The 26,611-nt window shown below is 54.6% G+C and overlaps 1 protein-coding gene and 1 long non-coding RNA gene across 2 annotated transcripts; both read right to left on the bottom strand.

The window, feature by feature from the left end:
* Window positions 1-6,868: 6,868 nt before the first annotated feature.
* LOC125548189 lies at window positions 6,869-7,341 on the bottom strand. Its single transcript, XR_007300926.1, has 3 exons — window positions 7,239-7,341; window positions 6,987-7,163; window positions 6,869-6,909 (listed from the first exon to the last, which is right to left on the bottom strand). It is a non-coding gene; the product is annotated as an uncharacterized LOC125548189 (long non-coding RNA).
* A 1,123-nt stretch (window positions 7,342-8,464) lies between these two features.
* On the bottom strand, window positions 8,465-23,005 carry LOC125548188 (protein MAIN-LIKE 1-like). The gene is made up of 3 exons (XM_048711859.1): window positions 22,961-23,005; window positions 22,636-22,880; window positions 8,465-8,846 (listed from the first exon to the last, which is right to left on the bottom strand). The coding sequence occupies exons 1-3, from the start codon at window positions 22,979-22,981 to the stop codon at window positions 8,465-8,467; spliced, it is 648 nt and encodes a 215-aa protein (XP_048567816.1). The 5' UTR covers window positions 22,982-23,005.
* Window positions 23,006-26,611: the final 3,606 nt, after the last annotated feature.

Here is a 26,611-nt window from a genome sequence, read left to right as displayed (position 1 = left end):
GACGTGTACCGCTTAGCCTCTGTCGCCTGTCGCCACCTATGTCGGAACGGTCCAGTGTGATCTGGCGCGATCGGCCGGATCGGAGGGCTCTGACGCGTGCGCTCACGAGGCACAAATCACATATTTAACCTGAGGTCCAAATCAAATCATAAACTGACCTTGTTCCGAAAAAATTTCACTCTGCTGATCCTTTTGTGTGGCGCCCGACAGCTAGGCGCCACACACCATTATGCAGCGCCTCTGCCTTAGGCGTCGCACCTCCTGCCAGCGTGGCAGCCCTGGTCCAGTTGCGGCCCCACAGACAGCACTGCAGCGCCTCAGACTTAGGCGCCACACTTGTAATGTGCAGCGCCTAGCTCTTGGGCGCTGCACAGTCTGTGTTCCACTTAGGCTGGCCCCACCCTCTCTCCCATCCCACCCCCACCCCACACATCCCACCCCACACAAACCCTTAGCCTTGCGCCTCTCCTCTCTTCCCCTCTCCCCCTCTCAAATCCTTCTCAAATCTTGCAAATCCGAAGTATTTGACCGTGGATTTCGAAGTCAACCCCTCCCTTAGGGAGGTAATCTCCTTCGATCCCCTCGTTTTCATCCATAGGAATTGTCACATTTGCTCAAATATTGCTACTTTGGGAAAACCCTAGTTTTGGCTTGGATTTGCAAATTTGTATTGAATCATGTTATGTTTCTTTGCTAATTTGGGTTGGTTAGGCTTTCATAGTATGCTAGGGTTAGAGTTATGTGTGTTTCATGTTGGTGTTAGGGTTATGCTATGGTTAGGGTTGTGGTTATTGTTAAGTGAGGGTTAGGGTTATTAATTCATATATATGTTATGGCATATGTATTTTGTGCAAATATTTTTTGTTAAGTACTTACTTGATATATGTGTGTTTTTTATTATTGTAGGGATAGGGAGAACATGTGTTTATGTTCATCATGTGGATAAAGAGGCCTTTTTGAAAGGCAATGTTGAGCCGGACCCGGATGAGCTTGACATGGTGTTTGAGAGTAGTCCAAGCTATGCGGAGCTCTTGGACCAAGTGTGGAAGGATTTGAATTGGATGGACCCAAGTGACGTTGTTGAGTTCGTGGGAAGGCATAATGTTGGTTTTGAAATGCACATCCGTTGGAAGACAATGCGTGTGAACTCCGAGCAACGTTGGGTTGCATACAAGGAGACGGTTGCCGAATCTCTAGACAAGGCTCTTGAGTTATTTGCCTCCAAGAAGGTTGAGTCTACTTTGAATTTGGACTTGAACCGGAACCCCTCCCCGTTGGTTGCTAGCACTCCACCACCCATGAACCAAGATCAAATGAGTGAACCTCATTTCACGCAACAAGATTGGCCAACATTGAGCCCGACTCCAAACAACCAAAATGAAGGTTTTGAAGAGGAGAATGATGAGTACGAGGAGGATGACAACGAAGTTGATCTCCATGACAACAATGTGGGTGATCTCGACCAATATCATGTGCAAGAGACAATGGACCAATCCATCCCTTTTTCCCGTGCATATGCATCGGACTCGGATGACGATGGTCCCGATGAAGAAGTTGATGAGGAGGGGTTCACACCGAAGGAGGCCCAAGCATTCAAGAAGGTATTCAGGCGGGATCACAAGACACCATTGTTCAAGGATCTTAGTCTCGCGGATGAAGCCGTTGTGGATGGTGGCAAATGCATATCTCTTGGAGCTAGGCCAAGTTCTCATCGTGATTTGGAAGATGGCAAGAATGGGATATATCCCGGTTGTGAGTTTCAATCCTTCTTGGAATTGAGGATGTGGCTCGACAACTACTCGGTTACGCATTATCGTCCACATAAAGTGGCCAACTCGGACGTCAATGTGCGTTACACGGTCAAATATGAAGTGCCAAGTTGTCCATGGATTGTGCGTGCAAGGCCATGGAAAGGAGGTCCCACTTGGCGCATAGTGAGTTGTCTACCAAATCACATGTGCCGTCACAAGAATGCGGATGGCAAGCTTGTGTACCAACAACACAGACAACTCACGTCCGAGTTCATCGCTTATAGGCTTTCCAACCAAATATCCACACTTCCAACAATGAGCATCAAGAGTGTCATTGACCTTGTGAAAGCCATCTTTCATTACAAGGTGAAGTACGGCAAGGCATGGAAGGCAAAGCAAGCCGCATTCAAGATGTTGTATGGCAATTGGGAGGAAGCATACAACCGACTCCCTAGGTTGTTGTTAGCTATGGCCACTACAAACCCAGGCATGGTTCACGTGGTTGAGCCTCATGGGCACCAAACATTGATTCACAACGGGAGAACCGTCCGAGTATTTGGCCGTGCATTTTGGGCCTTTGAGCAATGCATGAGGGCTTTTGAGCATTGTCGGCCCGTCATCGCCCTTGATGGCACGTTCTTGACCGGACAATACAAGGGCACTTTATTGGTTGCAATAGCAAGTGATGCCAATAACCGGGTGTTGCCTTTGGCTTTCGCTTTGGTTGAGGTGGAGAACAATGATAACTGGGAGTGGTTCTTACGTCAATTGAGAACAAGGGTATTACCGGCTGAAAGGGAAATTTGTGTCATATCGGATCGCCATCCAGGAATTCTCAATGCGGTGGTGGTTGACATTCCCGGACATAGAAAGTTGCACCATCGATGGTGCATGAGGCACTTTTGTGCAAACTTCTATAGGGCATGTGGTATCAAGGAGTTGGCCGATGATCTTCAAGATTGTTGTCTCGCTTTCACCAACAAGCAATTTGCCACATTGTTCAATGCATTGCTCAGACACAAGAAACTTGACCCCGGTGGTCATGAATTTCTCAGTAAGAACATTGTCGAAAGGAATATGTGGGCACGTGCTTTCGATGAAGATGGCCGGAGGTACGGTCAAATGACAAGCAATATGGAAGAATGCTTCAATAAGGTGCTCAAGGGTGTACGTGCATTACCTGTGACGGCAATAGTTCAATACACATTTGACAAGATGAATGGATACTTTTTGAAGTATTCAATGGAGACGGATAAGCAGATTGCTGGTGAGAACAAGGATAAGCACAAGTACTATTTCCCACCAAAGGTTGAAGAATGGTTGGACTTTCAATCACGAAAGGCAGACTCCCAAGAAGCTGTACTATATGACGACAACGAGTGGAAGTATGAGGTGAAAGAGCCTGGAGGAACCAGAAATGATGGCCACCAACACGGAGGCCGCGCTTTCAAGGTCTCCCTAACACGGTGTGATTGCAGCTGCATGAGGCCATCGTTGCTTCATCTCCCATTCTCGCACTTGTTAAATGCAGCCCGTGTTAGGAATGTGGACGTCAATCACCCTCTTACCGTGAGGGAGTCCGAGTTCTCAATCATGACGGTAAAGAATACATGGGCTCCCCGGTTTCAGCCATACTTGGACCAATCACAATGGCCGGAGTATCATGGAGTTCAACTATGGCCGGACCCAGAATTGAAGGTCGTTAGATGGGAAAGACGTAAGACAAAGCGTCTTAGAGGTGACATGGACGGATGGGGCCGTGGTGGCGGTGGAGAATACGGCACCGGCCAATTCCAAGAGCCTCGTGAGCAATCCCATTGTGGGGACTGCAGTCATGGGGGACACAACACAAGAACTTGTCCCAAATCAAGAAAAATGATGCAAGCACAAGCCAAGCAAATGATAGCCAACCAAGTCAACCAAGGAGTAGCCAACCAAGTCAAACAAGCCAACGAGGCACTAGGCAACAAAGAGGTCGTGGTGGTGGTAGAAGCCGTGGTGGTGGTAGAGGCCGTGGTGATGGCCTAGGCCGTGGGGATGGTCTTGGCCGTGGTGAAGGCCTAGGCCGTGGTGATGGTCTAGGCCGTGGTGGTGGTGGTAGAGGCCGTGGTGAAGGCCTAGGCCGTGGTGATGGTCTTGGCCGTGATGAAGGCCTAGGTCGTGGTGATGGTCTTGGCCGTGGTGGTGGCAGAGGCCGTGGTGGTGGTCTAGGCCATGGTGGCGGTAGAGGCCATGGTGGCGGTAGAGGCCGTGGTGGTGGTCTAGGCCGTGGTGGTGGTAGAGGCAGTGGTGGTGATCTTGGCCTTGGCGGCGGCCGTGGTGGAGGAATGTTCACTTGGCTCAATGGACCATTGCCGTATGTCACTTACTATGATCTTGTTCTTTTGGCTCAATGCTTGTGTTGTCATTTTGCATTGTGTGACTAACTATTATATTGACATTTTCATAGGTATGGAAACAATGAAGGGGGTGGAGGACACGGAGGCGAAAGGTGAGCTCCCTTGGTGGTCGGAGGAGGGAGAAGAAGAAGAAGAAGAAGAAGAAGAAGAAGAGAGGAAGAAGAAGGGACAAGGACCATGACCTTTTCTATGAACCAAAATGTGTGCTACTATGTGATATGAGACGTAAATGACTATGTCTTTTTGGATAAATGTTTGTGTATGACTATCTGATTGGACTACTCTATTGCTATGTGTGTATGAGTATGTGATTTGGACTACTACATGTGATTTGGATATGATTATGTGCCATCTATGTGAATCACAAAACATAAAAATCACTTTGTATATGAAAACAACAGATAGTGCAGTGCCTAAGGCCGAGGCGCTGCACATTACAGTGCAGCGCCCCTCCCATAGGCGCTGGCGCCTCTCCCTAAGGCGCTGCACGGCTGGACATCCCAGTCCAGAGAGCAGCAGAAGCTTTCCAGGAGCTTTTGCACCCGAAAATTTGCTAAGTCAGTCTGCAGCGCCTAAGGGAGGGGCGCTGCACTGTAATGTGCAGCGCCTCATGCCTGGGCGCTGCACAGTAAAGAGCAGCACCTATCCCTTGGGCGTTGCACACTCACTTAGCATTTTTGGGCAGAAAACATACTGGAAGCTTCTGTTGCTCTCTGGACTGGGATGTCCAGAAGTGCAGCGCCTAAAGAGTAGGCGCTGCACTATGGTGTGTGGCGCCTCTCCCTTAGGCGCTGCACGGCTGGACATCTATTTGCTGCACTCACCCCTCCCCCCCCTCCCCCCCCCCCCCACTCCCCCCCCCCCCCAAAACCCCAGCTCAGTGCCTCCCCTCTGCCCTCCTCTCTCCCCTTCTCAAATCCTCCTCAGATCCGGAGTATTTGCCTGTGGATTTTGAAGCCAAACCCTCCCTTAAGGTAATCTCCTCCGTTCCCCTCGTTTTCATCCATAGGAATTGTCACATTTGCTCAAATCTTGCTACTTTGGGGATTGGATTTGCAAATATTTGTTGAATGATGTTAAGTTTCTTTGCTAATTTGGGTTGGTTAGGCTTTCATGGTATGCTAGGGTTAGGGGTATGTGTGTTTGATGTTGGTGTTAGGGTTATGCTATGGTTAGGATTGTGTTATTGTTAAGTGGGGGTTAGGGTTAACCAATAATTATCGGTTTTGTAGGCATGGCTTCATCCGGTTCCATGAGGAGGCCACCGTGTGCTAACCAAGAAGACATGCCGAACAAGTGGGAGGACGCATCTTTGGACAAGGTGAAGGAGAAAGATGCCAACATCCCGCCATGTTGGTGTGGAGATGTTTGCAAGGTGAAGGTATCCACCGACCGAAATAAATCATGGACGGAAGGGTAGAGATATTTTGTATGCCCGAACTATGCTTATGATCGTGCACTTCCAACTAACGCCTATGACCAACCACCAGTAAGCTCAAGAAGTAAAATGTTACTATCAAATGTGTGTCAACACTAACAAAATTTTTGTATGCAGTCACCGCCTCCTCTATGCAAGTACTTCACGTGGATAGATCTTGAAGTGCCAGAAGATGTCAAAAAGGACCAATACCAAGATTTTCTTAGGCGGCAACGGCGGTTCGAAGAATAGTTTCGAAGAGGCTTGGAGGAAGAGCGTCGTCAGAAGGAGAGGATGGAGCGGAAGAAACGAGACGAGGAGAGGGCACGCCAAGCGAAACTTGCTCGTGAGGAGGAGAGGGCAAGAAAGCTTGCAAAGGCTCGCGAGGCGCAAGAGGAGGACTCGGCCCGTGACAAGAAGGGGAAATGGCCTCGCTCTACTCAGTAGGGACTTCGGTTCGGTGCACGAGTCGTGAACTTGTGAGGGCATGTAAGATGTTGGTGAACTATTTTCTAGGGCAAGCTACCATTTGTCATTTGTAATGAATATGTCGTGAACCATGTCGTAGTTCGAATTGTCTTAAGTTATGAACTCGTCGGCATAAAATTTTTGTTTGTTCAAATTGTTGTGATGATGCAGTCATTGTAAGTATTATGATGTTCCGGTGAAATGAATGTGCTGTCAACTCTGTTTTTGCAGTAAGGTGCAGCGCCTAGGCTTTGGGCGCTGCACTGTGAGGTGCAGCGCCTAGGCTTTGGGCGCTGCATTGTACAGTGCAGCGCCTGACTGTCAGGCGCTGCAGTGCTGTTAACTGCCAAACTGCAGAAACAGATTCCATTTTGGCAAATACAAATATTGAACAATTCAACTGAACAAATACCACAATACCACAAATACTGAACAATTCAACTGAACAAATACCGCAATACCATAATAATTTGAACATCACATCTTTTAGGACAACACAAATACCACAATAGTAAGAGTTCACCAACATATAACATAACCAAACAAGTTCATCAATCTAACGAAACGGCTACAAGAGAGCACTTCCGTAGTAACAAACACTAATGCCTTCCGCGCGTGTTCCTGGTGCCACGCCTGCAGGCAATATTCTTCTTCCTGGATGGACGAGCCTCCTCTTCCTGCACTTCCTCCTCCACCTCCGCCTCCGCCTCATGATCCAAGCTAGCCATCTGCGAGGTCCCTACGACCACCTTTGGGTTGCCTCTGTTGTCAAAGTCGTTGGGCGTGTACCGGCGTCTGGGCTGCCTAGCTTGAACACATATGGGGTCCGAAGTTGAGCGTCTGCCAAAGTCATGTCATCATCAAGCTCATCGCCCTATCACACAATCAAACAATATGGTGAAGACCGACGTCGTAATCAAGTGAGAATCACATCTAAAGGATTAGTCATACCTCTTGGGTGACCGCACCCTCATCATCCTGATAAGCATATGAGGAACTCACATCGTCCCTCTGATGGTGAGATGAGGGGTCTGATGGTGTACCAGACCTAGAGGCAGATGGTTCATCAATTTCGGGATCACGGCAACCGAGAAGATTCGATAACCGCCTTAACTTCCTGGCCTGACGCTGTAACATGAACAAGTGTGGAAGATATGAAACTCCGCAACATAGACTACCTCTCATAGTGAATGCGATTTGTACCTTGAGGAATGCTCGTAGTGGACCATCATCATTGCCTTTTCCAACCGGTGTTTCCTCCAGAATAGACTGGCTCTCATCAGCTGCTTTCTTGATCTCGGTGCACTGCGGATGAGAAAGAATGAACACGTTAGCCATTCAAACATGTGTAATACGGACAACGGGAAAGTAAAGAAGAAACACTTTACCACATAGTTAATCACCGGAACAGCAGGGACTCCGTGCCCTACCCTGACATCTCTGTTGTACTTCCCCTTTGATAGATCCTCAAAGTTTACGGGTTCTTCAAGAATATCCTCATTATATGCCGGCGGGCATATCTCAACTCGAGTATTTTCAAGAAGCCATCGTATGTAGTTATCAAAAGCAAGTGGACAATGCTCACGAAGCTTGGCGCGTGCACTACTACGAGCTTCCTCCACACAAAGCTGGAAGTGGGTAACATACAAAGCATGATGCTTGTCCCAGTCCTTTATCTTCCGCTGCCTTCTCCTGTCCAACCTGCATGGTACAAAACCAAACATTAGCAAAATCAAGGAGTGACTATGCTTAGTCAATACGGTTCATGCTGTCTTACCTATGAAGTGCTTTGTCCGTATCCACCCATTCCGACGGGTGAGGCTGGAACAGACCAAACTGACGAGACACGCGATGTGGCAAATGAAACTCAACAGCCCAGTTGCATATCAGTGGGCACCGCATACGCCAGAGATCCCTATCCCGCAAGCACATCGAGTTGATGGTAAACTCCGGGGTGTACCCAAGTCTGTCATCGGCGCCATATGGCTGCCATTCCACCTATGAAATAGGGCAACAATGCAAAATTGGTGAATTTTTTAGGCAAACATGAGAAATGACTGAAGTAATGACCTCGTTACCTGCTCAGGCGTAATCGTGTCCAACTCGGCAACGTACTTATGGTACATGAGATTGACATCGTTCATCATCTCGGAAACCACATCCCACTTGTAAGCCCAAGTGGGGCGCCGTAATTCGTCATCTTCATCTTCATACCAAGGATTAAACCTGACGCTCTTCGGGCGTCCAACAGGCAGACGCTTCCAGCTCCATACAGAAAGTAGAAGCATATTACCACCAATGCCTGCACTATCTGTGATCCTGCAACACGCATCGTCCAGCTGCATATGAAAGAAAACAATGTTAACTTGACAACAAGCTTGCATTGCTAATGAAGAAATGAGTTGATCACAAAACAGACCAACTACCTGTCAGTACAAGTAGGCAAGAGTCGCTGAACCCCAGCTCCATTTGCTATCGAAGACGGTCAACGCCTTCAGCCACATCCATGGAGCATTCTTGCCAGTGGAGTCAGGAAACAAAGTCCTCGACACAACATACCACATGTAGACACGAGCATGTGTCTGGATCACGTCATCAGTGGCATCCGGAGGGCACGTCGCAAAGTGAGTTTGAATCCACGTGAAAGCAGCTCCGGATGCTTTCCTTTCCTTCTTATTCTTCTCTTCTCTCTCCTCTACATCAGCCTCAGCCTCGGTAGGAGCCATACCGATAAGAGCAATCATCTGCTCGCGCCACCCATCAGAATCGGTGCTCATACAGAGAGGCATCCCGTCGATAGCAAGACCGGTTGTCGGGTGGTAGGTGCGACATATGCCAACGGGTGGCTTATCATTGTGGGAGCCAGTAAGACATCGCCGGTGCCTGGAAATGGGATAAGGCGAAGACATGCACGCCGGCGGATCTTACCCAGCTTCGGGGCTCTCCGTGGAGATAACACCCCTACTGCTGCTCTGCGGGGTCTCCGCATGTTCACTAGATGAATCAAGTAGCTACACAACGCTCCTTGAGCTGTTTGGGGGGAGGAGGAAGAAGGGCACGGCTAGCCTGCTTCTTCTCCTTGTGTGGTGTCTAGAACTAGCAAGGGGTCGAACCCTTTGCATGGGTGCTCCGGGGGGTTAATATAGGCCTACCCCCCCGGGGGGTACAATGGTAATCCGACTGGGCGCGGGGCCCAGCCATCTGTGACTGCGCTCGCCGGCTTTTGTGCCGGCTGCTGGGGCCCGCCGACTGGTGGGTCCCGCCGGCTGCAGGCCCCTTGGTCGACAGGCAGGCCCCACTGTCCAAGGCCTGGTCGGCGGCTAGTTACTGTGGCTTCATCTTGTTGACGTGAGCTTCATCGTGGCAAGCGCGGCTACAGTACCGCCGCCTGTCAGGTGATCGCTGTAGCCTTACCGCGTCTTGTCTCCTTAATGGGGCATCTTCTTCGAGGGAGGCGGCAAGCCGGCTGCGGGGAGCCGGCTCTGTCTTGGGCCGACTGGTTGGAGGCGTGGCCGCCTTCGGGCGTCTCTCTGCTCGAAGGGGCCCACCGTCTGTGGGCCACGCTGGCGGCCCGTCGCGGGTGATGCCAGGGTCAACATGGCGACAGTGTCGCGCCGAACGGGTCATGCCTACCCCGTACGGCGCACTGTGCCAGGCGTGCTCCGGGATTCGGGGGTGGCAGGCTTTTCTGTAGCCACGCCCCGTCGCACCGCCGTTAGGTGGGTGCAAACTTTTGTGGGTACGGTCTGGACCGCTTTATGGGGAGCCGGCTTCTTGGAGTCGGCCTTCTCATGGTCGGCTTCTTGGAGTCGGCCTTCTCATGAGGGCTAAAGTCGGACCGCCTTCCGAAAGCCGGCCTGGGTGGCAGCCAGCAAGGGGAAGGCGGCCCCACGTCTTTGATTCTTGAGAGCCGGGCGGGCTCGTAACTTTTTCAGAAGGGCCAGGGGAAGCCGGCTAGGCTACCCATGGCTATTTACTCCGACAGTAGTCCCCGAAGCTGATCGAGCTCTGAGGTGAGCAGGGGGACGAGAAGCTTGGTCAGCTTCCCATCCTGAAGAGCCGGCTTTGCGGGCGTATGCCGACTTTAGAGAGCCACGCGTCTTTCAGGCGGGAGGAGGGGGGGACTTGCATGCTGACTACGGGCCCCCCGCGGCCACGTGGCAGCGAGATACTGCGAGCGCACGCGCGCGACGGGACGCCGCCGCAGGCCCGGGCCCGCCACTCGCGAGCCTTGGTCCGGGCGCGGATCTTCCGTGGCCCACAGGGGCCGCTCGCCTTCCCGAGGCAGTTTCGTTTCGCCGTTAAGGCTCAATTATCGCGGGACGTGGGGAGTGGGCACGATCGATCCCCACGCTTCCCCACGCCGCGCCTCCTCGGCTCGCCACGTGAGTCTATAAGTAGGTGGAGGAGGGAGAGCGACAGAGGTTCGCACGCTCTCTCCCGCTCCGCCACTCCCAACCCTCGTTTCTTCCTCTCGCTGCCGTCGCAGCTTCCCGTCTCAGCGCCGCCGCGTCTCTACACCGCCTCGCTCCCATGGCGTTGTCAAGCTCGTGGGACGGCTCCAACGTCCACGACGACCATGTGGAGTTCCTCCGCCAGACTCGGCGCCTGCCCGGCGCCGACCTCGTACAGGTCTTCCTGGCGCCGGAGAAGGAGATCTCGCCGGCACCGGAGGAGGGCGAGCGGGTCGTCTTCCACTCGCACTGCTTGCGCGGCTTCGGCCTTCCGGCGAGCGGATTTCTACGCTCTTTCCTGGAATTCTACAACCTCCAGCCGCATCACCTCGCGCCCAATGCGGTGATGCTGCTGTCGGCCTTCGTCTCCCTCTGCGAAGGCTTCTTGGGGCTGCTCCCCACGCTGGAGCTCTGGGGAGAGTTCTTCCAGAGCAAGCTCGGCACAGTCGTCGCCGACGTGCCCGCCCCTATGAGGCCTTCATCGCCATGAGGAGGGCGAGCGAGAACAACCCGTTCCCGCCCATCCCCCTGATCCAGTCGGTGAAGGTCTGGCAGAGATCGTATTTCTACGTGAAGAACGTCGCCGAGCAAGGAGATTACATCAACCTGCCGGCTTACGTAGCCGGCCCGCCGGCTGGGAGGCAGCCCTCGTGGAGCTTCCGGTCCCGGTCACTATCTCCGGCTGGGAACGCCGCCATCTCCCGGCTTCGGGTGATGATTCAGTCGGAAGGCCTGCGCGGGGCCGACTTGGTGGCCGCCTTCGTGGAGTGCCGGATCCTTCCTCTCCAAAGCCGGCCCCATATGATGTGTCAGATGAGCGGCTGCTTCGACCCAAGCCGGCTGAGCACATGGGAAATGCCCCACGCGGAGGTGGCGCTCATGGTTAACTACATCACCAACTGCAAGCTCGCCGGGGACTGGCAATACGGCAAGGTGCCGTATTCTCGCGCCAATCCTCCGCCCGTGGTAAGCTTCTCTCTCTATCTTCTTTTTGTCATCAGCCGGCTTCATGACGGCCGGCTTCTGACCAGTTGGTTCTTTTGAGAAGAACCCTCTTCTTGCACCGCCGGCCGGGGCGGCGGGGATTGAACGCCAGTATGCCCCCGACCGCACGGTGGACGATGTTGACGACCCGGACATGGGGGCGGCCGCCATGGAAGACGCCGTGGTGGGGGACAGCGCCGAGCCCGGAGGCTCAAGGTTCACCGCGAGCTTCGAGGACTGGTCGGACGATTTCGAAGCCGAAGTCGCCCCGCGTCGCCAGCCGGCGGCCGACCAACAGGGCGCGGGCTCATCTATCGCGCCGGCGGCCGGCGGCGGCGCATAGAAGCGCCGGGCCGCTTCAGGCCTCTTTGGCAGTCAGCCGAAGAAGTCCAAAGCCTCCGCCGCGGCGACCAAGCGAGACGAGGCGGCTGCGAAAGCGGCCCGCTTCCGCAAGGCGGTGAAATAGCCTCCGGCGGTCTCAGCGTAAGTCTTCGACTACCTTGCTGCATGCTCGTCATCATTCTCTTTCTCTTCGAATATTCTTCTTAACTTTTTCTCGCTTGCCGGACAGGGCACCGCTTTCCCTTGAGCGGGGCCCGGGCGGCTCCGTCGTGGGGCCGGCCGGAGGGTCTTTGAGCTCCCGCCGCGTGGACCCCCGCGCCGATCTCAGGGAGGCCACAGAGCGGAACGCCCGCGAAGCGCGGGAGGAGCGCGAGGCGGCGGAGAAGGCGGCCGCCCAGGCGGCGAGGGAGCAGGTCGATGCGGCAGCCAAGGCCCAGACAGAGGCGGCTACCGCGGAGACGAAGGCGAAAAGCTCGCGCGACCAGCCCCCGCTGCTCGCCATTCCTCTCCGAGCCATAGCCCCCGACACCCCATTGCCCTTGGCGGAGGAGATCGTTCAAGACCCGCCGCTGATGGAGAGGGGGGAGGACCCCGTGGCCTTTGCGAGGAGAGCGCCGCCAGCAGCGCCGACTGGAGCGGGCCAAAGCGGCCAATTGTCAGCAGCGCCAGAGGGGCCGACCGGAGGTGAGCCGGAGAGCAGAGCCGGCCTCGAGGTGCAGACGGCGACGGGCCGGCGCGCAGGGGGAGGCGTCGCTCCGCCGGAGTTGCGCCGAGTTGCAGGCGCAGGCCAGTCGGCGGAAGATCCTGAGGCGGCCAGCACTGCCATGTCCGAGTGGACTCCCAGCGGGGGAACTGGCGAGCTGAATGTGGCGGCTCAAGGGGTCCGGAGCCGGCTGCAAGCTCAGGCCGCCCTGCTGCAACAGTTCACCCAGGAGTTCTTGTCAACGCGAGCCACTATCCGGGTGAGTCCTTCATTCCTGGCTGCTTTGCTTTCTTGATTTCTTCCGTGGGGGCGCGTCAGCGCACCCACTGGGTGTAGTCCCCGAGATTCGGGCCGACTGCTGCGCAGTCGGGTCGGATCTTTCTCGACGGTTACCTTACTTTGCTTTTTTCTGAACTTTCAGGAATACCACAACCTTCGTGCTGCCGCCTTCAACTCCCAGGCTCGGGAGTTGAGCCGGAGGACCGACGACCTGGCCGACAGCCGAAGTAAGTACTCGATCTTGTCTGTCTCCTATGGGGGCGCGTCAGCGCACCCACTGGGTGTAGTCCCCGAGATTCGGGCCGACTACTGCGCAGTCGGGTCGGATCTTTCTTGACGACTCTTTCCTTATTGGTTTTTCTTTTTCTTTGTCTTCAGGGGCCAACGCCGATTTGAGGAAGGAGCTCGGCGAAGCGAAGGCCGCCCTTCATACCAAGGAGGCCGAGTGCGCCGCCTTGGTCCAGGAACGGGATCGCGTAGCCAAGAAGCTGGCCGACCAAGAGGAGAGCCACAAAGCGGCCCTGCAGGCGGCGCAGGAAAGCGAAGCCGCCTTGAAGGCGGAGTATGAGACCGAGGCGGCGAGCTGGTCTGAGACCCGGCGAGCCCTGGACGAAGGCTTCGGCCGGATCGAGGACTTGATCGACGGTAAGCTGCCTTCCTCGGCCCTCCCCTGCCCCTTGCCGCTTGGGTTTTTTGACTTATCTTGAGCTGTTGCTTGTTTTTGGTGCAGACTACTTCCCGGCTACTCCGCCTTCGCCTCCCAAAGCATTGAGGCCCATCGCGAGGCGCGTCGTCAGGCGGGGGCCAACATCACGCCGGATGCGAACCGGACACTTGAGGAGAAGCTCCTGGCTGTCCAGGCGCGGTTGCAGCCGGCTCATCGGATGCTTCGCCGGCTCCAACGTGCCGGGGCGCAAGTGTTGGCCGCCCTCTGGCCCGGCGAGACGATTCCCCGCACCCCAAGCCGAACTGCCGACTGGCTGGAGGTCGCAGTTGGTCGCTTTGAGGCTTGGAAGGCGTCGGCGGCCCGCCTCGGAGCCGGGCGGGCGTTGGAGTTCATTCGGGCTTGGTACCCAGGGCTGAGCCTGGACCAGCTGCGCACTTGGCGGATGGAGGCCGACACAGAGCTGGAGGAGGTGAGGCCGGCTATCGCCCAGCGAGCTTCGACGATCGCCGAGTGCACCGACATCAGCGTTTTCGCACCCGAAATCGATGATGACGGTGTTGCTCAGCCGGAGGAGTGGTTCGGGCTGAACCCGGCGGTGGGCGAGGACTCGGCGGAGGAGATTGCCTCCAGCGACGAAGGCGAGGATGACGAAGAGGAGGACGGCGAAGACGTCGAGCCGGCTGGTGGAACAACCGGCCGACCTCAGGCCGACCGTGCCTCCAGCAACGAGGCCCGTGGAAGCGCGCCCTCTGCGGGAGGCGGCGACAAAGCCGAAGTTCGCCAGCCGGCCGCTCCTTCAGCCGGCACGACCGTCTCCGCCGACCAGTCTGGCTCGTCGGCCGCTCCGCCAGCTTGACCTGCCGTCTTTATCTTTCCTGCCTTGTTGTCTTTGAACAATCTTTGTTAAGTTTTCGCAGTTCCACCCACTGGGGGTGTATCCAAACTATGTTGAATGCTGGCCTCTCGGAGGTCTTTTTTATGTAAATATTATCATGTGCATGTTTGGTTTCCATTCGCGTATGCTTTTTTATCCTTAGGCTTTTTCCTTTGCCGCCTTCCCTCTTTGGGGAGGCAAGTACTTGAGCTTTCTTGGATTGAAGTGAAGTGAATGGAAACCGGCCGGCTGGCTACTCTGGTAGCCAGTCGGCGGTGTGAGAAAAACCGGCTTTTGTTATATTAGTCCGTTAGTCCCTAGCCGTTTTTCGTGTGGGCGCCCGTTCCTGCCTTTAACTCTTGCCAGCCGGACAGCCGGTTCTTTGAACTGCGACTTTTGGCAAGAAAAGGCTTGGGAGCCGGCACACTACTTGTCTGACTGCGGGTAGGACTTCTAACATAACTCCAGTCGGCCAGTCCCCGAGCCGACTAGTCGAACTCGGTGTCGGACGGAATAAGTAAATGACACGACAAGGTCATAAGCATGATACTTTTCATTCATAAATAAGGGATGGCAGTCCCCGAGCCCTCCTCGGGGAGCCTATTGTCTTGTACTTAATACAAAAGTTAGCGCGGCACATACTGCATTTCAACTGTAAAATCTTCGGAGGAGGTTGGCGTTCCATGGTCGTTCCGACTCCTTGCCGGAGTCATCTCTCTTGCGCGCCTTCGGCTTCTGTGCGTCGATCAGGTAGTAGGAGTCGTTGCCTAGAGCTCTGCTGATGACGAAGGGACCTTCCCAAGGGGCTGAGAGCTTGTGCTGGCCGGCTGTTCGCTGGATCAACCGGAGCACAAGATCACCCTCTTGGAAGGATCTTGGCCTGACCTTCCGGCTGTGGTAGCGGCGCAAACCCTGCTGGTAGATGGCAGATCGGCTGAGGGCTAACAGCCGGCTTTCTTCCAGCAGGTCGACGTCGTCTTCTCGTGCTTCCTTGGCCTCCGCTTCCGTGTACATGGTTACTCGAGGCGAGTCGAATTCGATGTCAGTTGGGATGACCGCCTCGGCACCATACACAAGGAAGAAAGGGGTGAAGCCGGTTGACTTGTTTGGTGTAGTGCGCAGGCTCCAGAGGACAGCCGGCAGCTCATCGAGCCAACAGCCGGCTGAGCGCTCCAGAGGTACAACCAGTCGAGGCTTGATACCGGAGAGGATGAGGCCGTTGGCTTGCTCGACCTGGCCGTTTGACTGCGGGTGGGCGACGGATGCTAAGTCCAGCCGGATACCTTGGGCTGCGCAAAAGCGTGCCAAGGCTCCTTTGGCAAAATTCGTGCCATTGTCGGTGATGATGCTGTGCGGCATGCCGTACCGAGTTGTTATGTCTGCGATGAACATCACGGCAGTCGGCCCATTCAGCTTCTTGATCGGCTTTGCCTCAATCCACTTGGTGAATTTGTCCACAGCGACTAGCAAATGTGTCATGTCGCCGCGCGCCGTCTTGAATGGGCCTACCATGTCCAGTCCCCAAACGGCGAAGGGCCAAGTGAGGGGAATGGTCTTGAGTGCCGAAGCCGGCACGTGTTGCTTGGAGCTGAAGAGTTGGCATCCCTTGCAATGTTTGACTAATTCTTTGGCGTCATCCAAAGCGATCGGCCAGAAGAAACCATGGCGGAAAGCTTTGGCGACAAGTGATCTTGAGGCCGCATGGTGGCCGCATTCTCCTTGGTGAATGTCTCTGAGGATTGCAATGCCCTTCTCTTGCTCGACGCACCGTTGTAGGATTCCAGTGACACTGCGCTTGAGTAGTTCTCTATTGACGATTGTGTACGCTCCGGCTCGACGCTGGACTTGTCTTGCTTCTGTTTCGTCAGCCGGCAGGTCTTGGTTTACTAGGAAGTTGAGGATGGACTGAGCCCATGACGGAGCCGCGACTTCTCCTACTGCCAATGTGGCTACTGCTACCAGGGTGGGCGGGCTGGGCGATGAGGTGCTGGAGTCGGCCACCGGCTGTAGTGCTGGTGCAGTCCCCGGGCCGGCTACCGCAGTCCCCGAGCCGGCCGACGAAGTCCCCGAGCCGGCCGCCGAAGTCCCCGAGCCGGCCGCCGAAGTCCCCGAGCTGGCCGCCGAAGTCCCCGAGCCGGCTGCTGAAGTCGCCGGGCCGGCTACGGGGGTCTTGGGGTCGCCTACTTGGTTCTTCGAGCCGGACCCGGCCGCATCGGGGTCAGGCGGCACGAAGATGGAATCGGACTCTGGAGATAGCTTGATGGACGGCTTGAGGAGGCGTTGTAGAGCGACGCTGGTTGGAATTGCTTGCCGAGTGGAGCCTATTCGAGCCAGGGCATCGGCTGGCTCGTTGTCGGCTCGTGGTACGTGGAGGAACTCGCATCCTTCAAAGTATCCGCTGAGTTGTTGGACCAGGAAGCGGTAGCTCGCCATATTCGCGTCCTTGGCATCCCAGTCGCTGGATGATTGCTGGACCACCAGGTCCGAGTCGCCATAACATAGGATCCGGCGAATGCCAAGTTCTTTGGCAAGCCGGAGCCCGTGTATGAGCGCCTCGTACTCGGCCACGTTGTTGGAGGCGGCAAAGTGGATCTGTAGCGTGTATCTGAGCTTGTCGCCTTTGGGAGAGGTAAGGACGACGCCGGCTCCCAAGCCGGTGCGCATCTTGGACCCGTCGAAGTGCATGCGCCAATGGGTGGAGTCGGGAGCCGGCGGCAGGTACTGGGTCTCGGCCCAGTCGACGAGGAAGTCGGCCAGTGCTTGGGACTTGATGGCAGTGCGGGGTTGGTAGAAGATCGTGTAGGGGGCCAGCTCGATGGCCCATTTTGCCACCCGTCCGGATGCATCCCGGCTGCCTATGATCTCGGCTAGCGGGGCAGTGCATACGACCGTGACGGGATGCTCTTGAAAGTAGGGCTTCAGCTTCTTGGCGGTGAAGTACATGCCGTAACACATCTTCTGGTAGTGCGGGTAGTTCTGCTTTGAGGCGGACAGCACCTCGCTCAAATAATACACCGGCCTCTGGACCGGCTGGGCTCGGCCTTCTTCTGGGCGCTGGACTACGATGACGGTGCTGACCACCCGGCTGGTTGCGGCGATGTAGAGGAGCATGGGCTCTTTCTCAGTCGGCGCCGCGAGGACAGGCGGCGTGGCCAGCATCTTCTTCAGCTCGTGAAAAGCTTGGCCGGCCTGGTCGTTCCACTCGAAGTGAGTGCTCTTCTTCATGAGGCGGTAGAGGGGGAGAGCTTTCTCTCCGAGCCGGCTGATGAAGCGGTTCAAGGAGGCTAAGCACCCGGTGAACTTCTGAATGTCTCGAAGCTTGGTGGGGATCGCCATTCTCTCGATGGCCTTGATCTTCACTGGGTTGCATTCGATGCCGCGTTCGGAGACCAGGAAGCCTAGGAGCTGGCCGGCTGGCACTCCAAACACGCATTTCTCGGGGTTGAGCTTGATTTGGAACCGGCGTAAGTTCTCAAATGTTTCCTTGAGGTCTCCCAGCAAGGTGTCGCGCTTCTCCGTCTTCACCACGATGCCGTCCACGTAAACGTGAGCGTTTCTGCCGAGTTGCTTGAGGAGGCACTTCTGCATGCAACACTGAAAAGTGGCACCGGCACTTCTCAAGCCAAATGTCATGGTCAGGTAGCAGAAGGCTCCAAATGGCGTGATGAAGGCGGTCTTCAGGCGGTCGTCCGGGTCTAGCTTTATCTGATGATATCCGGAGTAAGCATCCGAAAAACTCAACAGCTCGCATCTGGCTGTGGAGTCTATCACTTGGTCAATCCTTTGCAGGGCAAAAGGATCTTTGGGGCAGGCCTTGTTGAGGCTCGTGTAGTCTATACACATGCGCCACTTGTTGTTCTTCTTTAGCACAAGGACCGGGTTGGCGAGCCACTCTGGAAAGAAAACTTCCATGATGAAGCCGGCCGCCAAGAGCCGGGCTATCTCCTCCCCTACAATCCTGCGTTTCTCCTCTGACAGTCGGCGAAGGGGTTGTCTGACTGGCTTTGCGTCTTCTCGAATGTGTAGTTTGTGCTCGGCGAATTTCCTCGGAACACCCGGCATGTCCTTGGGGGACCATGCAAAGATGTCCCGATTCTCACGGAGGAAATCGGCGAGCTCGCCTTCCTATTTTCTGTTCAGGTTTGCCCCGATGACGGCAAACCTCTCTGGATGCTCGGGGTCAAGAGGTATCTTCTTCGTCTCCTTGGCCGGCTGGAAAGATCCTTGAGTATCATGCTCCTTGGGGTCGGGGGACACGGCCGACAGCTTGCTGGCTATGGCCACGACTCGGTCCAACATCTTCTTCTCTTCGGCAATCACAAGGGACTCGGCCAGCCGGCTGCTGGCCGCCGCGCACTCAGAGGACTTCTTGTAATCACCAGCTACGGTGATGACGCCTTTGGTGCTTGGTATCTTCATCTTGAGGTATGCATAGTGGGGAACTGCCATGAATTTGGCCAAGGCAGGTCGGCCCAGCAATGCATGGTAAGGGCTCTCCAGGTCCACCACTTCAAACCAGATCGCTTCCTGGCGGAAATGCTCCTTGTCCCCAAAAAGCACATCGATCTTGATCTTGCCAATGGGGGCGTAGGATAAGCCCGGTACGATGCCATGAAACATTGTCCGAGTTGGCGTGAGCTGCTTCGTCTTGACATTTAGCTTTTCCAGGGTGTCACGGTACAGGATGTTGATGCTGCTCCCGCCGTCTATCAACACACAGGAAAAGCGGGCGGCGCGTCTATCCGTCGCAAGGGTGGCTTCCAGGACCAAAGCGTAAGAGCCGGGAGACGGCATCACCTCCGGATGGTCGGCCCGGCTCCAGCTGATGGGCTTTTCTGACCAATGCATGTGTCCGGCGGGGTTGGCAGCGACCATGCTAACTTCCTAGCGCTCTTGGCGTTTGCTGCGCCGGTCTTCTGCCTGGCTTGTAAAAACGATGTAGGTTGCTTGCTCGTCAGGGAACTCGTCATGCACGGCTCCGACTGTGGGCCGAGCGGCCGGAGGCGGAGGCGGCGGGCCGGCAGGCGGAGGCGGCGCAAGCCCTTCACCTTTAGAGATTTGGGTGAGCCAATGGCACTTCCGGGTCGTGTGGTTGGATGGCTTCGCGCCACTGTGGAACTTGCAAGGGGCGTCGAGAGTTTGCTCGTAGGAGAAGGCAGGCTGCCAAGCCGGGCTGCCGCCCTTGGGCTTCTTGGGCGCCGGTCGCTCTTCAGGCGGCGCATCTTCGACTGTGGCCACCTGCCGACTGGCGGGAGGCGGCGCGGGGCCCTTGCGCTTGTGATCGTTCGAGTGGGGGAGTTGGCCGGAATCTCTAGCCGGCGTCTTGGACGCCGGGTTGAGTACCTTTCCGGATGCGTCCACCCGAAGCTCGGTCTTCATCGAGGAGTCGGCGGTGGCGTACTTGTCCGCTATGTCCAGAAGCTCGTCGACGGTAGCCGGCTCGTCGCAGAGGAGCTTGTGCTTGAGGAGGGTGCCTTCTCGGCATCCGGCCATGAAGTACTCAATGGCTTGCACCTCGTGCACCCCTTCATAGGAGTTGCGGATCTCGGCCCAACGCGTGAGGTAATCGCGAGTGGACTCGGCGGGGCCTTGTACGCACAAGGAGAGCTGTCTGGGCATGGGAGCCCGCTTGTAGGTGCTGGTGAAGTTGCGGATGAAGGCTTCTGTGAAATCTAGCCAGCTGTTGATGCTACGCGGCTTGAGGCTGTTGAGCCAGGTCCGCGCCGTGCCTTGCAGCATGAGGGGCACGTACTTCACGGCAACGCGCCGGTTGCCGTTGGCTATGCTAACCGCCGTGGAGTAGTCGATCAACCAATCTTCCGGCTTCACGGAGCCGTTGTACTTGGGCGTGTCTCTTGGGAGTGAGAACCCTTTGGGAAAGGGCTCGTCGCGGATGCGGGGGCCGAAACAAGGCGGGCCTACATCGTCTTCTTCTTCCAACGCCAGGGATCGCGCCAGGCGGTCGATCCGATGGCGGGCGTCGTTCTCACCGATTCCTTCGCAGCGGCCCAGCCGGCCGCTGAGAGTCGGGTGCGCCACTGGCGGCGGGGCGGGATATCTCTCTCCACGGGGCGGAGGCGGAGGCGGGTCGCCACGCCATTCCATGGCTCGGGGATGACCGTCCGCGTCTCGCTCGATGGAGATCCGGGTCCGGCTGCGGCTGGCAGTCGGTTCCTTCTCGCGTCGCGCACGGGTGTTGCTCGTAGTCGGCGTCCGGGATGTCACGCCGTGTCCTCGGCGCGGGGGAGGGCTTTCCGCGCGGGCGTCGGCTTTGTGTCGCTGCGCGGCTGCGTCAATCAATTGCTGGATGCGCCGGGTCATGTGGGGTAGGTCTTCGGCCTCCAAGCCGTCCAGCTCGTCTACAGCCGCGTGGGCGGCACGCAAGTTCTCGAGCGGAGTGGCATAGACCGGGCGGTCGATTCCCAGCGTGTCAGCGATGACGGTGCCGCGTTGCTTGACAAGGCTGGCCCGGCTTGGCCCGCCCGGGGCCGGCGTGCCGAAGGCGGCGCGGTCAGCTTCGCGCTGATAGGCCTCAGTGAGGCGCCTTACAGAAGCCAGCCTCCAGCCCTCTGCGAGGAGGGCGAGGCGGCGTGCCTCCAGTGCTTCTTCGTCGGCATTAGCCGGGAGGGGAGCGGACAAGTCGTGGGCCGCCGTGTGCGAGGCGTCGCGGGCGCTATCGTCGGCCGGGCCGCCGTGGCCGACAACCATCACTTCGGTGGCAACAGCATCGCAGCCGTCGGCTCGAGGAAGCGGGTCGTTGTAGATCGTGACGTTGGTGGGGAAGGTGTCGTAGGAGGCCGTGTCGGATTCGACAGGCATTGGGTCAGTGGAGCCAACCGACTCCAGGTCCACAGCGGGCTCACTGGAGACATGGAGCTGGCCGAGAAGGTTGGCGAGGTGGTCGGTGCCCGCATCGGAGGCGAGCTCGTCGGAGATGAGAGTTTCGTCGAGGAGATCGGCGAGGCCGCTTGCCGCGCAGATGCTGGTGACGCCTTGCAGCGCGTCGTGGCAAGCGCCACCGGGCGTGCCGGGCTGGCTACGCTCGCGGGGGAGGAATAAGGTTCCCGTCCAGAACAGGTCTCCGAACGACGGTGCACCTGGCCCCACGGTGGGCGCCAAATGTCGGGTGGTAGGTGCGACATATGCCAATGGGTGGCTTATCATTGTGGGAGCCAGTAAGACATCGCCGGTGCCTGGAAACGGGATAAGGTGAAGACATGCACGCCGGCGGATCTTACCCAGCTTCGGGGCTCTCCGTGGAGATAACACCCCTACTGCTGCTCTGCGGGGTCTCCGCATGTTCACTAGATGAATCAAGTAGCTACACAACGCTCCTTGAGCTGTTTGGGGGGAGGATGAAGAAGGTCACGGCTAGCCTGCTTCTTCTCCTTGTGTGGTGTCTAGAACTAGCAAGGGGTCGAACCCTTTGCATGGGTGCTCCGGGGGGTTAATATAGGCCTACCCCCCGGGGTACAATGGTAATTCGACTGGGCGCGGGGCCCAGCCATCTGTGACTGCGCTCGCCGGCTTTTGCGCCGGCTGCTGGGGCCCGCCGACTGGTGGGTCCTGCCGGCTGCCGGCCCCTTGGTCGACAGCCAGGCCCCACTGTCCAGGGCCTGGTCGGCGACTGGTTACTGTGGCTCCATCTTGTTGACGTGAGCTTCATCGTGGCAAGCGCGGCTACAGTACCGCCGCCTGTCAGGCGATCGCTGTAGCGTTACCGCGTCTTGTCTCCTTAATGGGGCGTCTTCTTCGAGGGAGGCAGCAAGCCGGCTACAGGGAGCCGGCTCTGTCTTGGGCCGACTGGTTGGAGGCGTGGCCGCCTTCGGGCGTCTCTCTGCTCGAAGGGGCCCACCGTCTGTGGGCCACGCTGGCGGCCCGTCGCGGGTGATGCCAGGGTCAACATGGCGACAGTGCCGCGCCGGACGGGTCATGCCTACCCCGTACGGCGCACTGTGCCAGGCGTGCTCCGGGATTCGGGGGTGACAGGCTTTTCTGTAGCCACGCCCCGTCGCACCGCCGTTAGGTGGGTGCAAACTTTTGTGGGTACGGTCTGGACCGCTTTATGGGGAGCCGGCTTCTTGGAGTCGGCCTTCTCATGGTCGGCTTCTTGGAGTCGGCCTTCTCATGAGGGCTAAAGTCGGACCGCCTTCCGAAAGCCGGCCTGGGTGGCAGCCAGCAAGGGGAAGGCGGCCCCACGTCTTTGATTCTTGAGAGCCGGGCGGGCTCGTAACTTTTTCAGAAGGGCCAGGGGAAGCCGGCTAGGCTACCCATGGCTATTTACTCCGACACCGGTGATCAACGAGACATCCTCGAGCGTCACGGTCATCTCCCCAGTCGGAAGATGGAAACTATGCGTCTCCGGCCTCCACCGATCAGCAAGAGCGGACACTAATGGAGCATTCAGATTCGGCGTGGACCGGCTGACCAACTGAATCCACGGGAGTAGTCCTGCCTGCTTGATGTACGGTGTGTACCGCTCATCGTAAGGCATGGCAGGACCAGAGACCCCGTGATACCGAATCTTCAAAGGTTCAAGCTTCTGCAAAAAACAAGTAATGACAAATCTTAGGGCATGTAAATTTCAACTTAAGGCAAAATATTTAGATTACTCGTTATTACCATCTCCTTCTCGCGCATCATGTAGGCCCGGTGTTTCGTGTCGTAGACATCATCGAGAAGCCAAACCATCCTTACAAAGTTCAAACAATAAACATATATGAGTTCATCTCAAATATCAGTAAACACTCAACATTTCATATGTGTTCATCTAAACATCTCATATGTATTCATCTACAAGAATCTCAACATCTCCTTCTCACACAATGAATAAATGATTGTAAATTCTCATATATATCTAGTATGTCATATGTGTTCAAGTAAATCAACATCTCATATTTCAAATAAAATCAACATTTAATATATATCTAAAAAAATTCAACATCTCACATATAGCTACAACACTCAACATCTCATAATTATCTACAAAACTAGGCATCTCATATATATCTAAAAAAAATTACAATCTAGGTTTCACTAACAAGAATCATATAGTGTGGGGGGGTCAAAGGTTCCACCTAATCTTGGGCAAACAAAGATCCAAACCAAGCAAATCAAAGGTTCCACCTAATCTTGGGCAAATCCCTAAAATTGCAACGCATTTACGGAGAAAAAGAAAGGGAACAGAGGAGTTTACCTAGTAGGAGGGATTGGAGATCGAATCCGGGCCTCAAAACTTCAGATCTGAGAGGGGTGTGGGGGGGATCCGAAGGGAGCGCCGCTGCCGCCGCTCTCTGTAAATAGAGCAACTGCTCAGAGGGGGAAGAACTGCTGGGAGGGGTTGGCCCGATGCGGCTTAAGTCAATGTGCAGCGTCCAAGACATAGGCGCTGCACATTACACAGTGTGGCGCCTATCCCTTGGGCGCTGCACTGCTGTTTGTGGGGCCGCAACCCAACCAGGGCTGCCACGCTGGCAGGAGGTGCGACGCCTAAGGCAGAGGCGCTGCACAGTGGTGTGTGGCGCCTAGCTGTCGGGCGCCACACGAAAGGGTCAGCAGAGTGAAATTTTTTCGAGAGCAGATCATTTTGTGATTTGATTTCGCCTTGAGGTCAAATATATGATTTTTGCCCGCTCACGACGTCCATACGGCGCAGCTGCACGATTGAGTATTTAGGGAGAAACAAAGGAAAGGGACCTCCTATAAGACGCATTTTGTATCGAAACAGCGGAGCGACGCATAGAAGTCCGGCTGGGTCGACCACTGCAACGCACCCAAGCAAATGGCATTTGTAGCCCGAACAGTGCAACATAAAAATCCTTAAAAAGTAGCACCTGCGTGGGTTCGACTCGTGATCTCTCCACGCAAACTGTCTGTTGCTAGCAACTGGACCTCATGATTGTTAGGCAGCGTGGACTCTTTATGTACAAATAGTAGAGGCAGATAAAACGTTTTTGAACATTTCCTTAAAAATGTGATTTTTTAAAAAGCAAACAATTTCTGAAATTCTAAACACTATTTGGATACATTAACATTTTTCAAGTTTCAAACGTTTCTTCAAAATGTGAACAGTTTTTTAAATTCTGCATTTTAAAACGTGACCAAAATTTGGAATTTCAAATATTTTTTACAGAGAATATGTTTTGTGAAACATGGACAAAAAATTAAAATTCCAATCTTTTTTGAAAAAATCCAACACTTTTTGAAATTCCAAAAGTGTCTCGACAAATGCAAGATTGTTTAAAAATGTAAAAAATTGTTTTTTTAACAATGTTTGCACACGATAAAAAATTGGAAATTCCATTTCTTTTTTTAACGTTTGAATACTTACTGAAAATTATGAACATTGATGAAGACATCAATACCATTCTTACATCCACAACCCCTGCTGCTATACATACTGGACCAATTACTAGAGCTCGCGCACGCCAATTAAATTATCAAGTACTTTCATTTCTTGGTAATGATTCTAATATTCATGAGAATATGATGCTGGCTAAATTGGATACATTTGTTTTGCTTACGAATGAAGGGCCTGACATGGATAAGAGGGATGAACACTGGAGCAAGACCAAGCATGGAGATGATGGCATGCGCAAGGGGATCAAGAACGAAGTTATAAGTGATGATTTCAGGACTTTGAAGCCACCATAAGAAGTGCATGAAGTCTTGGATGAAATATACAAGATGCCACTTCATAAATTTCGTCCAAAGGCTATCCTAGGTGTTGCGTCACCTTAATATTGGGCCAGGCCCATGTATTTTCGAAATACTTAAGTATAGGCTGTTTTTAGAGTCTATATGTGTGGGGAAACAAGAGTTAGGGGTGGTTTCGGACCCCTCCTCCAAGGGACACAAAATCCCCCCCTCTTCCTCCATATATACAGCCCGTGGGGCGTCGTTTAGACTTTGGGTTTTGTTTAGATTAAAGTTCTCCATAGCTGCAACTTCACGTACTTCGTTTGTGTTCAACGACCAGACAAAGGCATCACAGAACCCCACCTTGATCAATAAAGCTTTCCTCTTATATTCGCAATATCCAGATTGCAATCTTAGTTTCTTGCTTGTTCTTCGTTTGCCTGCAGGAAACAGACCTTCGTGATCAGGTTGATCGTGCTCCAGCGTGGTCAATAACCTCTCGGAGTTGGTTTAGCGATTGCTAAGGCGCGATGTCCTCGCGCGTTCGTAGTCGGATCATCAAAGTAGATTCCTCCAAAACGACAGCCACCATCTCATCGAAAGACGGGACACCTTTGCCTCTATCAAGTGGTATCAGATTTCCAGGTTGCTCGGTGAGATTTTACAGTTTTTTGTAGTTTAGATCGAGTCTGTTCTTCATACCTACAGTCCACCAAAAAGCCACAAAAAAATTAGGGTTAGTTCATCATATCCGAACCAATCTGAGCCTTTGCATAATCTTTTTAGGGTTTTGCATTGTTGAATTTGCGGTTGCATCGTCGTGTCTAGTTGCTGGTCTTAGTGTCTAGTCCTTTAGAGTTTCGAGTTATGTTCACAAGTAGTCACGCCGCCGCCGCATCATCATCATCACCACTGCGATATACCACCATCATCGCCACCGCTGCCATATGCCACCATCGTCATAACCGCTGTCATATACCACCATCGTCATCGCCGCTGCCATATACCACATATCCACTGCCATCACGATAATCTGAGTCCACCTCCATCACAGATTCGCCACCAATCCGTGTTCCACCGCCCTACATATATTCGCCACCAGTCTGAGTTCCACCAGATTCATCTCCCACCAGTCCTAGTCCGAGTCCAGTATTTGTTGCATTGCTTTCGAGTTCCAGATCACACGATACTTCGAGTTGTGATAGAGTAGGACTCCCGAGATTCCGTGATACCCGCACTAGAAAAATAGTTCCAGTTAAAAAAACTAAGTCTGGAAAATTCTGGCTAGGCAGTTTTTAGACCATTTGTAGACTTTTTCGAAAAAAATTGTTGCGGAGCAAAAAAAGAGAGGAAAAAAGTGTCAAAAAAAGAAAAAAAGAGAAAAAAAAATCAAAGTGTGCTCCTCCCTTGTTTACGTGCAGCGCCGTGATTTTGTTAGTGTTCTAGGCTCGCGTCTCTAGCACGGTCTAGCCTAGGACCAGCACAGTACCGTCGTTGAGCGTTTATTCAACTTTGCATCTCTGAATTGATTATTGCTGACCCTTTTTGCTACCATATTATAAGTCTTCCTAGCTTCAAATACATCTACGTCATGCTCTTTGTCTCTCCCTGGTAATCACCTTATCCTAGCTTTGA

The sequence above is a fragment of the Triticum urartu genome, chromosome 3, assembly GCF_003073215.2.
Source record: "Triticum urartu cultivar G1812 chromosome 3, Tu2.1, whole genome shotgun sequence".
Taxonomy (NCBI): domain Eukaryota; kingdom Viridiplantae; phylum Streptophyta; class Magnoliopsida; order Poales; family Poaceae; genus Triticum; species Triticum urartu.
Note: the sequence above shows the minus strand (reverse complement) of the source record. Positions and strands in the feature narration are given on the sequence as shown.

What these genes read in the sequence shown, in the direction of transcription:
- LOC125548188 (XM_048711859.1), bottom strand. Translation starts at nt 22,981, where the DNA reads ATGATGCGCGAGAAGGAGATG. An exon ending in TGATGCGCGAGAAGGAGATG is followed by an intron (nt 22,881 to 22,960) that starts GTAATAACGAGT and finishes TGTTTTTTGCAG; the next exon opens with AAGCTTGAACCTTTGAAGAT. An exon ending in CTCGAGGATGTCTCGTTGAT is followed by an intron (nt 8,847 to 22,635) that starts CACCGGTGTCGG and finishes CTACCACCCGAC; the next exon opens with AACCGGTCTTGCTATCGACG.